The sequence below is a fragment of the Zalophus californianus genome, chromosome X, assembly GCF_009762305.2.
Source record: "Zalophus californianus isolate mZalCal1 chromosome X, mZalCal1.pri.v2, whole genome shotgun sequence".
NCBI lineage: Eukaryota > Metazoa > Chordata > Mammalia > Carnivora > Otariidae > Zalophus > Zalophus californianus.
Window position 1 is genome coordinate 117719060 of NC_045612.1, and position 14016 is coordinate 117733075.

General features: G+C 42.8%; 1 protein-coding gene across 3 annotated transcripts in view; it reads left to right on the plus strand.

Moving 5' to 3' along the window:
- Positions 1-12767, plus strand: part of ASB11 (ankyrin repeat and SOCS box containing 11) — a 33794-nt gene extending 21027 nt beyond the window's left edge. For 2 of the 3 annotated variants that reach the window (XM_027608719.2, XM_027608720.2), the window contains exons 6-7: positions 523-714; positions 10791-12767. In XM_027608719.2, coding sequence (XP_027464520.1) covers positions 523-714; positions 10791-10915 — 317 coding nt within the window. In that variant the 3' untranslated portion in view covers positions 10916-12767. The remainder of the gene's footprint in view (positions 1-522; positions 715-10790) is intronic. The other variant, XM_027608718.2, reaches the window with a different exon arrangement.
- The last annotated feature ends 1249 nt before the right edge of the window (positions 12768-14016 follow it).

Below are 14016 nucleotides of genomic sequence, written 5' to 3' on the forward strand. Positions count from 1 at the left end.
GTAAAAGGAGCTGCAAATATTTAATTTTGTTCATCACACAGTTCATACGGGAAAGCAAGTAACATATTTTATTTTATTTTATTTATTTTTTTAAAGATTTTATTTATTTATTTGACAGAGAGAGACACAGCGAGAGAGGGAACACAAGCAGGGGGTGGGAGAGGGAGAAGCAGGCTTCCCGCTGAGCAGGGAGCCCGATGTGGGGCTTGATCCCAGGATCCTGGGATCGTGACCTGAGCTGAAGGCAGACGCTTAACGACTGAGCCACCCAGGCGCCCCGCAAGTAACATATTTTAAATGACTAAAAATATCTTTCTTCGCTTTTCTCATCATAATAGTTTGTGGCGGTCTGAGTAGCCATTGCTGAGGTTCTGGGCTTAAGTCGTGTATTTCCAAAGATCTGTCAAGCACGTCATGACATTGCAGATACCTTTGCAGATATCTCCAGCTACTGTATTTGCAGCTCCTGGTATTTCCACGGTAACGTTTCGCCTTGGCTTGTGGTCATCTGCTTTTCTTCAGGAGCCAGTGTGGACCGCGGGCAACGTCTGGACACTCCCCTGCATGCGGCGGCGAGGCAGTCCAGCGTGGAAGTCATCCACCTGCTAGCCGACTACGGGGCTCCCCTAAAGCGCAGGAACGCCAGGGGCAAAAGCGCGCTGGATCTGGCCGCCCCCAACAGCAGCGTGGAGCAGGCACTCCTGCTCCGGGAAGGTAAGGAAGGGCTGGGTGGGCCTTTCTCCTCCATAAGCACATCGGCTCTCTCTCCTTCCTGTCTTATCTCTGGACTGTCTCATCTTTGGCCTTTTCTCCGTTTAATTGGGTGTGTGGCAGGCAACAGGTGTCACTTGCGTCGCCGCCGAGATTTTATAGGGCTGTATCTATTCACTTATCACAGAAGGGCATTTATATGGCTCGTATGTCCCTGTGGATTTTCTGTAACGAGAAAATAATCGGAGAACTTGGTTTTCACCATGAGGAGCTTGAACTGCTGCATCTGTCCTGGCGTAAGCATGCAACTGAGTAGACCCAAACTCTGCTTTGTCACATTCGGGGGAATTAGCGATACTTGGGCTAGAGGCTGTAGGGTGGAACCAGAGTGCGTATTTCGGACATGGGACTAAACGGCGAAGTTGCTTGCCAGATCGGTTTCTCCAGATCAGGGAGTAGGTGGATCTGTGCCCCCCATTGCCTCGCTTCCATTTCCACCACGGGCTAATGGAGCTACAGATGCCAGAGGAGAGAAGGCAAGTCTCTAAAATGCTCTGTATTCCAGATTCAGAAGCGAGCCATGCTAAGTCCATACAGAAAGAGAACATCTGAGCCTATACTGATCATTTGTATGCTTGGGAGACTCTTAAAGAATAATAGTAATTATTCAGCATTATGCATGTGTCAGGTACTGAGCTAAATTTGAAAAGTAGATGAATCTCCCTGAATTGTGAAAACTTAAAAGCAGGGAGAACTTCAGAGTAACTGGTGCTAGCCCAGTTGCAAATGGGAAAAGAGCAGCATAAAGATACTGGCTTGAAGAAGGTCATATGTATGACTCCTCAGAAGAACTAGGATTCCAGCCAAGCAGTCTGACCCCGGAACACGCACTCTTAATGTTATGCTGGCCCAATCCTGAACCTTCTGAAACAGTTTCTGGGGGAGAAGGGTTTTACTTTACTCACCAGTTCCATTTTATGAGACCACCCTCAAGTCTTCTATACCTTCCAAGTGGAAAGCTTGGTTCAATAATTGTAGGCATACTTTCTAGGTCAGTGCTTCCTGAGTTCTGCCGTGAGTACAAATCACCTGGGGGGTCTCATTAAAATGCAGATTTGGATCCAGGAGTTCTGTGGTGGGGTCTAGACTCAGCACACCCACCGGGTTCCCAGGTGCTGCTGCTGCAGCAAAAATGTTTCCAGGTCCAGGATTTAGATTTATTTATTTTTTATATTGTTTCATACAAGCGCATTTTCTTTTTTTCTATTTATTTATTTATTTTTATTATTATGTTATATTAATCACCATACATTACATTATTAGTTTTTGATGTAGTGTTCCATGATTCATTGTTTGCATATAACACCCAGTGCTCCATTCAGTACGTGCCCTCCTTAATACCCATCACCAGGCTAACCCACCCTCCCACCCCGCCTCCCCTCTAGAACCCTCAGTTTGTTTTTCAGAGTCCATCATCTCTCATGGTTCATCTCCCCCTCCGATTTCCCCCCTTCATTCTTCCCCTCCTGCTATCTTCTTCTTTTTTTTTAACATAATATATTATTTGTTTCAGAGGTACAGATCTGTGATTCAACAGTCTTGCACAATTCACCGTGCTCACCATAGCACATACCCTCCCCAATGTCTATCACCCAGCCACCCCATCCCTCCCACCCCCCACCACTCCAGCAACCCTCAGTTTGTTTCCTGAGATTAAGAATTCCTCATATCAGTGAGGTCATATGATACATGTCTTCCTCTGATTGACTTACTTCACTCAGCATAACACCCTCCAGTTCCATCCATGTTGTTGCAAACGGCAAGATTTCATTCCTTTTGATGGCTGCATAATATTCCATTTTATATATATATATACACACACACACACACACACACACACACACACACACACACACACACACCCCCCACATCTTCTTTATCCATTCGTCTGTTGATGGACATCTTGGCTCTTTCCACAGTTTGGGTATGGTGGACATTGCTGCTATAAACATCGGGGTGCACGTACCCCTTTGGATCCCTACATTTGTATCTTTGGGGTAAATACCCAGTAGTGCAATTGCTGGATCGTATGGTAGCTCTATTTTCAACTGTTTCAGGAAACTCCATACTGTTTTCCAGAGTGGTTGCACCAGCTTGCATTCCCACCAACAGTGTAGGAGGGTTCCCCTTTCTCCGCATCCCCGCCAACATCTGTCGTTTCCTGACTTGTTAATTTTAGCCATTCTGACTGGTGTGAGGTGATATCTCACTGAGGTTTGGATTTGGATTTCCCCGATGCTGAGTGATGTTGAGCACTTTTTCATGTGTCTGTTGGCCATTTGGATGTCTTCTTTGGAAAAATGTCTGTTCATGTCTTCTGCCCATTTCTTGATTGGATCATTTGTTCTTTGGGTGTTGAGTTTAAGTTCTTTATGGATTTTGGATACTAGCCCTTTAGATAGGTCATTTGCAAATATCTTCTCCCACTCTGTCAGTTGTCTTTTGGTTTTGTTGACTGTTTCCTTTGCTGTGCAAAAGCTTTTTATCTTGATGAGGTCCCAATAGTTCATGTTTGCCCTTGCTTCCCTTGCCTTTGTTGAGGTTTCTAGGAAGAAGTTGCTGTGGCTGAGGTCGAAGAGGTTGCTACCTGTGTTCTCCTTTAGGGTTTTGATGGACTCCTGTCTCACGTTTAGGTCTTTCAACCATTTGGAGTCTATTTTTGTGTGTGGTGTAAGGAAATGGTCCAGTTTCATTCTTCTGCATGTGGCTGTCCAATTTTCCCAACACCATTTGTTGAAGAGACTGTCTTTTTTCCATTGGACATTCTTTCCTGCTTTGTCGAAGATGAGTTGACCATAGAGTTGAGGGTCCATTTCTGGGCTCTCTCTTCTCTTCCATTGATCTATGTGTCTGTTTTTGTGCCAGTACCATACTGTCTTGATGATGACAGCTTTGTAATAGAGCTTGAAGCCTGGAATTGTGATGCCGCCAGCTTTGCTTTTCTTTTTCAACATTCCTCTGGCTATTCGGGGTCTTTTCTGGTTCCATACAAATTTTAGGATTATTTGTTCCATTTCTTTGAAAAAAGTGGATGGTATTTTGATAGGGATTGTATTAAATGTGTAGACTGCTCTAGGTAGCATTGACATCTTCACAATATTTGTTCTTCCAATCCATGAGCATGGAATGTTTTTCCATTTCTTTGTGTCTTCCTCAATTTCTTTCATTAGTATTTTATAGTATTCTGAGTACAGAATCTTTGCCTCTTTGGTTAGATTTATTCCTAGGTATCTTACGGTTTTGGGTGCCACTGTAAATGGGATCGACTCCTTAATTTCTCTTTCTTCTGTCTTGTTGGCGTATAGGAATGCCACTGATTTCTGTGCATTGATTTTATATCCTGCCATGTTACTGAATTCCTGTATGAGTTCTAGCAGTTTTGGGGTGGAGTCTTTTGGGTTTTCCACATAAAGTATCATCATCTGCAAAGAGTGAGAGTTTGACTTCTTTGCCGATTTGGATGCCTTTTATTTCTTTTTGTTGTCTGATTGCTGTGGCTAGGACTTCTAATACTATGTTGAACAGCAGTGGTGATAGTGGACATCCCTGCCGTGTTCCTGACCTTAGGGGGAAGCTCTCAGTTTTTCCCCATTGAGGATGATATTTGCTGTGGGTTTTTCATAGATGACTTTTATGATATTGAGGTATGTATCCTCTATCCCTATCCTCTGAAGAGTTCTGATCAAGAAAGGATGCTGTACTTTGTCAAATGCTTTTTCTGCATCTATTGAGAGGAGCATATGGTTCTTGTTCTTTCTTTTATTAATGTATTGTGTCACATTGATTGATTTGCAGATGTTGAACCAACCTTGCAGCCCAGGGATAAATCCCACTTGGTCGTGGTGAATACTCCTTTTAATGTACTGTTGGATCCTATTGGCTAGTATTTTGGTGAGAATTTTTGCATCCATGTTCATCAGGGATATTGGTCTGTCATTCTCCTTTTTGATGGGGTCTTTGGTTTGGGGATCAAGGTAATGGTGGCCTCATAAAATGAGTTTGGAAGTTTTCCTTCAATTTCTATTTTTTGGAACAGTTTCAGAAGAATAGGTATTAATTCTTCTTTAAACGTTTGGTAGAATTCCCCTGGGAAGCCATCTGGCCCTGGGCTTTTGTTTGTTGGGAGATTTTTGATGACTGCTTCAATTTCCTTAGTGGTTATAGGTCTGTTCAGGTTTTCTATTTCCTCCTGGTTCAGTTTTGGGTAGTTGTTACATCTCTAGGAATGCATCCATTTCTTCCAGATGATCTAATTTGCTGGCATATAGTTGCTCATAATATGTTCTTATAATTGTTTGTATTTCTTCGGTGTTGGTTGTGAATGCTCCTCTTTCATTCATGATTTTATTTATTTGGGTCATTTCTCTTTTCTTTTTGATAAGTCTGGCCAGGGGTTTATCAATCTTGTTAATTCTTTCAAAGAACCCAGCTCCTAGTTTCGTTGATCTGTTCTACTGTTCTTTGGGTTTCTATTTCATTGATTTCTGCTCTGATCTTTATTATTTCTCTTCTCCTGCTGGGTTTAGGCTTTATTTGCTGTTCTTTCTCCAGCTCCTTTAGGTGTAGGGTTAGGTTGTGTATTTGAGACCTTTCTTGTTTCTTGAGAAAGGAATGTACTGCTGTATACTTCCCTCTTAGGACTGCGTTTGCTGCATCCCAAAGATTTTGAACTGTTGTGTTTTCATTTTCATTGGTTTCCATGAATTTTTTTAATTCTTCTTTAATTTCCTGGTTGACCTGTTCATTCTTTAGTAGGACGCTCTTTAGCCTCCATGCATTTGAGTTCTTTCCAACTTTCCTCTTGTGATTGAGTTCTAGTTTCAAAGCATTGTGGTCTGAAAATATGCAGGGAATGATCCCAATCTTTTGGTACCGGTTGAGACCTGAATTGTGACCTAGGATGTGATCTATTCTGGAGAATGTTCCATGGGCACTAGAGAAGAATGTGTATTCTGTTGCTTTGGGATGGAATGTTCTGAATATGTCTGTGAAGTCCATTTGGTCCAGTGTGTCATTTAAAGTCTTTGTTTCCTTGTTGATCTTTTGCTTAGATGATCTGTCCATTTCAGTGGGGGGGGTGTTAAGTCCCCCCTATTATTGTATTGTTGTCGATGTGTTTCTTTGCTTTTGTTATTAAGTGCCTTATGTAATTGGCTGCTCCCATGTTAGGGCCATAGATATTTACAGTTGTTAGATCTTCTTGTTGGACAGACCCTTTAAGTAGGATATAGTGTCTTTCCTCATCTCTTATTACCATCTTTGGTTTAAAATCTAATTTGTCTGATATAAGGATTGCCACCCCAGCTTTCTTTTGGTGTCCATTAGCATGGTAAATTGTTTTCCACTCCCTCATTTTCAATCTGGGGGTGTCTTTGGGTCTAAAATGAGTCTCTTGCAGACAGCATATCTATGGGTCTTGTTTTTTTATCCAATCTCATAGCCCGTGACTTTTGATTGGGGCATTTAGCCCATTTACATTCAGGGTAACTATTGAAAGATATGAATTTAGTGCCACTGTATTGCCTGTAAGGTGACTGTTACTGTATATTGTCTGTGTTCCTTTCTGGTCTATGCTACTTTTAGGCTCTCTCTTTCCTTAGAGGACCCCTTTCAATATTTCTTGGAGGGCTGGTTTTGTGTTTGCAAATTCCTTTAGTTTTTGTTTGTCCTGGAAGCTTTTTATCTCTCCTTCTATTTTCAATGACAGCCTAGCTGGATAGAGTATTCTTGGCTGCATATTTTTCTCATTTAGTGCTCTGAAGATATCATGCCAGTCCTTTCTGGCCTGCCAGGTCTCTGTGGATAGGTCTGTTGTGAATCTAATGTTTCCACCATTGTAGGTTACAGATCTCTTCTCCTGAGCTGCTTTCAGGATTTTCTCTTTGTCTCTGAGACTCGTAAGTTTTACTATTAGATGTTGGGGTGTTGACCTATTTTTATTGATTTTGAGAGGGGTTCTCTGTGCCTCCTGGATTTTGATGCCTGTTTCCTTCCCCACATTAGGGAAGTTCTCTGCTATAATTTGCTCCAATATACCTTCTACCCCTCTCTCTCTTTCTTCTTCTTCTGGGATCCCAGTTATTCTAATGTTGTCTCATCTTATGATATTGCTTATCTTCTCAAATTCCGCCCTTGTGATCCAGTAGTTGTTTATCTCTCTTTTTCTCAGCTTCTTTATTTTCTATCATTTGGTCTTCTATATCACTAATTCTCTCTTCTGCCTCATTTATCCTAGCAGTTAGAGCCTCCATTTTTGATTGCACCTCATTAATAGCCTTTTTGATTTCGACTTGTTTAGATTTTAGTTCTTTTACTTCTCCAGAAGGGTTTCCTAATAACTTCCATGGTTTTTTCAAGCCCAGCTAGTATCTTTAAAATCATCATTCTGAACTCTAGTTCCGACATCTTACTAATGTCCATATTGATTAGGTCCCTGGCAGTTGGTACTGCCTCTTGTTCTTTTTTTTGAGGTGATTTTTTTCCATCTTGTCATTTTGTCCAGAGGAGAATAGATGAATGACAGAAGAAAATGCTAACAGGGTAACATTGTCCCCAGAAAATATACACTAAAGAAATCAGAAAAGACCTGAAACCGGGGGAAAAGAAAGGGAAAGAAAGAAAAAAAAAAAAGGAAAAGATAAAAACAAACAAAAACAAAACAAAACAAAAACAGAATATGATCAAATATGATCAGGCTGGTGCATAGATCAGTGCCACACACTAGATTTTGGGTGTATTTTTGTCTGTTAGAAGAAAGTGCCTCCCAAAATTTTAAAGAAAGAAAAACTTATATATGTACAAAAATAAGGGTTAATATGAGGAAGGGATGGAATATGACTGTAAAGATGAAAATTATAAGATTTTATAAAAGAAATTGATAAGATGAGAAGTTGGTTGAAAAAAGAAAGAAGAGGATTTAAAAAAAAAAAGGGGGAGAGAATGTGATCAGGGAGGAGACTAGAAGAAAGCCATACCCTAGAGATTTAGGGTATATTTTGATCTGTTAGAAGAAACTGTATCTCAAAATTTTAAAGAGAGAACAACTTATGTATATATATATATATATATATACCAAAAATAAGGGTAACTACTATGAAAGGATAGAATATGACTCTAAAAATGAAAAATAAAAAGTATTTTTTAAAAAAGGATTGATAAGATGTTGGTTGAAAAAGGGAAAAAGAAAAATTCCAAAAAAAAGTTAAAAAAATTAACTTTGAAAGACTAAAGAATCATGGGAAAAAAGCCATGGATTCTACGTGCAGTATTCCCTTAGCGCTGGAGTTCTCCCGTTCTCATTGATCGGTAAACTTGGTCTTGGCTGGCTGTTCGTCCTGATCTTCTGGGGGAGGGGCCTGTTGCCGTGGTTCCCAAATGTCCTTGCCGGAGGCTGAATTGCCCCGCCCTTGTCCGTCCGGGCTAAGCAAGCTGCTCGGGTTTGCTCTTGGGAGCTTTTGTTCCCTGCAAGCTTTCCGTTCAGCTTTGGAGGACGACAGTGAAAATGGTGGCCTCCCAATCTCCGGCCGGAGGAGCCGAGAACTCGGGGCCCCGCTCCTCAGTGCGCCCCCAGAGAAAAGCAGTCAATCCCGTCTCCCCGGTCTCCGGCCGCACTGCGTGCTCCCCCGGCCTGTGATCGAGCGTTTCTATTTCTGGCACCCGACCCCGTGTGGAGTCTCCAAACCCAGCAGATCCCCGCGGTGCGCTCCCGCGCCGCTCCTCCCGGGGGAGGAAGGGGACTCTCCCCGGCTCTGCCGCTTGTTGGGTCCCTGCTGGAGGAGCAGTGGCCCGACTGGGCCGCGGATCACAGTTTATGGCCACCCCGAGCTGAGAGCCCGCGCCTCGGCTCCGTCTCTGCAGCCGGCTTCCCCGCTCCGATCCCTGGGAGCTCTGCTGCACTCAGGCACCCCCGGTCTTTCTGTGACCCCGAGGGTCCTGAGACCACACTGTCCCGCGAGGGTCCCACCCCCCGCTTAGCCACTGGAGTGATGTCCCTCAGCGGAGCCGACTTCTCAAAGTTCCGATTTTATGCTCCGCGGCTCTATCACTTGCCAGAAGCAGTGGACGGAGGCCCCCTCCCCCGCCGTCTATCCTCCCGAATATCGCCTCGGATTCACTTCTCCGCACATCCTACCTTCCAGAAAGTGGTCGCTTTTCTGTTCAGAGAGTTGTTGCTATTCTTTTCTTCGATCTCCTGTTGAGTTCGTAGGTGTTCAGAATGGTTTGATCCCTATCCAGCTGAATTCCTGGGGCCAGATGAAATCCAGGTCTCCTACACCTTTGCCATCTTGCTCCGCCCCCTGATTTAGATTTCTTCTAAGCGACTTCTTCTGTCTTCTGTTGTCGTAAATACAGCTGCTTCCTCCAGAAGGGTGAACACCAGCTCTGTCAGAGTTCACTCTGGTATCTGAGCTTCTGTAGGCCAACTAGACAGTCCGTCTGCATTACTGTTTTCCAGAAGAGCTTTAGTTGGGTGACAGGTAGAGATGCTTTCCATTCTTGCTTCCCAAGATTTTAACCGAGGGCAATTATTTGCTCTTTCTATCACATGGACGCTCCTCGGAAACATCAAATCAAATGTGACCTGGCTATTTGCATAGGTAGTGTGCCATTTCTCATGGGGTGTAGGATCCTGTTACATTAGGATTTTCTTGACAAGAGCAACCTTGTGTCGTCCAGTAACCACACAGGTCTACTTGAAGAGATCTTTACCGAGACAGTCAGGTTAGGGAATAATGGGACATTACAAATGCCTCGGTATAACTAGTGTTCCAGCCCAAACCTCATTTGTCCTACTCAACCCTATTTTGGCTCCCCTTACTTTCCTTCAGCCACTCATAGCCATGGGTGTGATGACTCTATGAGCCTCCTTGAGACTGAGGTTCCGGGCATAATGGGGGTTAAGCGACTTGGGTCCTTTCTCTAGATCCTCTATTGAGCTGGGAGCCTGGCGCAAATGGAGGGCCCCTCCTAATAGGACTTGGGACCCAGCCAGCACCACCTTGTGAGCAGCTAGAGCCAGGAGGTCTAGGAGGCCTCTGTGACCATACAGACCCCCAACACCCACTCGGCAGTTGGCCCTTGCTTGGCAGCTCTGTCTCAGGCTCCTGCCTGCTCAGTGGTTCCATTCAGGTTTTCTTCTCAGCCAGTATTATCACATTCATTGGCATGTACAGTGCATGAATGGAGTGCATTCCCTTTATTTATTTTTCAAATTTTTAATTTAAATGCAATTTAATTAACACATAGTGTATTACTAGTTTCAGAGGTAGACTTCAGTGATTCATCAGTTGCATACAACACCTAGTGCTCATTCCATCCCGTGCCCTCCTTAGTGCCCATCCCCCATTTGCCCTCTCCCCCCACCCACCTCCCCTCCAGCAACCCTCAGTTTGTTCCCTAGAGTTAAGAGTCTCATGGCTTGCCTCCCTCTCTGTTTTCGTCTTATTTTATTTTTCCTTCCCTTCCCCTATTTTCATCTGTTTTGTTTCTTAAGTTCCACATATGAGTGAAATCATATGGTGTTTGTCTTTCTCTGATGGACTTATTTCGCTTAGCATAATATTACCCTCTAGTTCCATCCATGTCGTTGCAAATGGCAAGATTTCCTTCTTTCGGATGACTGAGTAGTATTCTGTTGTATACATACACCACATCTTCTTTATCCATTCCTCTGTCGGTGGACATCTGGGCTCTTTCCATAGTTTGGCTACTGTGGCCATGAAGTGAATTCCCTTTAGGCCTCACGCTTCATTCCTGGCTTGCCTCTGGTTAGCTTCACTCTCCAATATCACTAGTACAATTACATTTAGAGGGTCAACTTAAATGTGTCCCCCCCCACCCGGGGGGGCAAACTGGGGTCCCTGTGTGTATTTAATGTCTGCTCCATCACTCTGTAATCCATGTAGAGATTTAGCCTCTCGTAAGCTTGTAGAACATTTCAGCCTCTTCTAGTCCTCTGGTCTCCCCTTCTTCCCCACCCCCACTGCCACGAGCTTCACACATTTTAATTTTTTCCCCAGGCCCACCTGCTCTTTCCCAGCTCTGCCGCCTGTGTGTTCGGAAGTGCTTGGGTCGAGCATGTCATCAAACCGTCCATGAACTCCATCTGCCGGAGCTGCTGGAAAGATTCCTGCTATACCGGTAGCCCCAGCTGGCCGTGGGAAGATACTTGGAAATAAGCAGGTTGTTGCCTGCTGTATCCAGGGTACCTAGTGTAGATGCCCAACCAGTAGACTCTGACTATCTTCGAATGAGCTAAGGCAGTTAGTGTAGGTCCCCGATGAACTGGAACACTTGAGGAGTGGAAACTCCTGGTTAATGCTCTTATTAACCAAGGGGCAACCAGGAGCCTTTTTGTCTTTAGCTTTTGTTGTTAAGGAACTTAAAATTTCTGTGAAGGGGAGTGAAAACAATCTATGTTTGAAGATTCACGATCTTTAATTATCTAAGGGTCAATGTTCTGAATATCATGCAGACACATAAATCTGGGTGAATAAAATTATGATGAGTGTACATAATTCAAGATGTGTTCCTGATTTAGTTCCTCCCTCCTTACCCCTTTCTTTTTTTGCTTCTGTGAATAAACCTCTGCTATAATTTTGATTTCCTTGCTATTTATATATACACACATACATATATATATGTATATATATATACATATATATATGCTGAATACATTAAAAACATCACAGTTAGCAGAGACTTCCAGTTACCGAGTTCCTGGCTGATAAGAGAGATGTTGGAAGAGATTAGCTCACGCAGAAGTTGGAGTCAATCGCTCATCACTTCTGATATTAAATGCCGTTCCTTGACGTAAACACTTCTAGACTCGAGCAACACTGGGCGTTCCCAACTAGCTGAACCCACAGGCACTGTTTGATGCTTGTTGCAACCCAAGCATCTATCAGCTTATTTTCAAAGTCAAGAGCCTCAGGGTTTTTGTCTGACATGTTAATGCCAGTTACTGAGATGGGCTCAACGCTGGGGCAATATTATTTCTGTGAGTCTGGGCCCCAAGTAAGCCTGATGATTATAATAGAAAACACAGCCTTCCCCTCCCCCTCTCTTTTTCTTGTTTTCCACTCCCTCCCCTTCTGCTTTTCCCACTGCTAGCCTTTCTTTATCTCCTCCTTTTTTGTGAATTCAGAACATGGAAATTGGATAAACTTTTAATTGTTGTAAGTACTACTGTCGTGGTTCAGTGACTAGAGTAATATTAGCTTCTAAAAAGAAAATTTTCTCTCAAATGATCCTAAGTTTGGTCCAAATATATATTCCCCCCCCCCCCCCCAGTTTTTCTAGCCGTTTGATTCTCAACTAGGGACAATTTTGCCCCCCTGCTCCAGGGACATTTGGCCAAGTTTGGAGACATTTTTAGTTGCCACAACTGAGGGAGGGGTGCTACTGACATCTAGTAGGTGGAGGTCAGAGATGCAGCTAATCATCCTACTGTGCACAGAGCAGATCCCCACAGCAAAGAATAATCAGGTCCGAAATGTCAGTAGTGCCGAGATTGAGAAACATTGCTCTAAAGCTGGGCTATTCGGTACAGGAGCCACAAGACCCATTAGGCTGTTGAGCAGTTGAAATGTGGCCGAATTGAGATGTGCTGTGGTATTAAAAAAAATACCGTGTTTTGAAGATTCAGTACAAAATGTGAAATATTAATAATTTTGATGTTGATTACACATTGAAATGATAACATTTTGGATGTATTAGGTTAAATAAAATTCATCACTAAAATTAATTCCACTTCTTTTTACTTTTTAAATGTGACTACCATACAATTTTAAATTATACATGTGGCTAGCATATTTCTGTTAGTACTGTTCGAGACCTTTTTCTGATTTTCACAACTTTGGAATATCAAATAAGTTAATTAGTTAACTACCTGGGGGAAAAAGATTAAATTAATTTAAATTCCTATTTAATATCACATTCCAAAAACAAATCTTGGTTTTTTTGAAAATGTTAAAAAAATTTCAAATGCTCTAAAATACTAGAAGAAAATGTTCATGAATATACATGAAAGGGAATGTCTTTTCTAAGCCTAATATCAAAGGCAGAAACTTGAAAAGAAAATACTGATAAATTAAAATATGTATCATAGATATTTGGTAATTAAAATATGTATCATAGAACATTCGGGAATTAGAGGCTTTCTATCTTCAAAGTGTTCTCCTGAGTGCATTTTTTGGTCAATGTCTGAGCTCTGTGTTAAGCCCCAGGATGTCCTAGGATATTCCATCCGTCCGTGGCCCCGAGGAACTTGAGGATCCTGCTGTTCCATCTACTTTCTGAAACTGCAGAGCATGGATTTCACGAATCATTTGTATGGACCTCCCAGCTCTGGTAGGTGTGTTTTGTGCATGTGTGTGGAAGGGGGGGGCACTCTAATTCTGAACTGAGTCCCAAGAGACCACTTACCAGACCGATCCTTCTGATTCCAGAAGGATGTGGATGCAGAACAGGTCCAGATCCCTGTGTCTTGGAGCTGTTGCGATGTTTTATGATTTATGAATATAGAGATTAGACATGAGGTAGTCTTTAAATTCCCTGTGAGGGGCGCCTGGGTGGCTCAGTCATTAAGCGTCTGCCTTCGGCTCAGGTCATGGTCCCGGGGTCCTGAGATGGAGCCCCGCATCGGGCTCCCTGCTCGGCGGGAAGCCTGCTTCTCCCTCTCCCACTCCCCCTGCTTGTGTTCCCTCTTTCGCTGTGTCTCTCTCTGTCAGGTAAATAAATAAAATCTTTTAAAAAATAAATAAATTCCCCGTGAGTCCTATGGCCCATCAAGCTAGAATGAGACCACCAGATGGAATCTTCTGGTTTATACGATATTAGATTGCTTGCTTTGTGGGGTTCTTAATACTAATCTAGATTATTTCATTTTTCACAGGATGTGGGATGTTTTATTCCCCAAATGGTGTAATTTTGTACAATTTCAACCATATTTGAAGTGCTCTAGGATAACTTTTCCAATTAATTCATTAAATACATTTTTACCTGGCATCTGTTATGTGCCAGACACTAAGCCTATGAAAAAGATAGACAAGGTCCTTGCCCTCGACAAGCTGATAAGTTACTGGAGGCAACAGGGAGTAAGCAACACATACATACATATCGTCCTGTCAGGAAAGTGATAAGAAAAATAAAGCAGGCTGAGGTAAAGTGTGATGACGAGAGCTACTGTTTTAGATAAGGTGATTAGGCAAGACCCTGGCAGGGTGACTGAATTGTGACTAACTC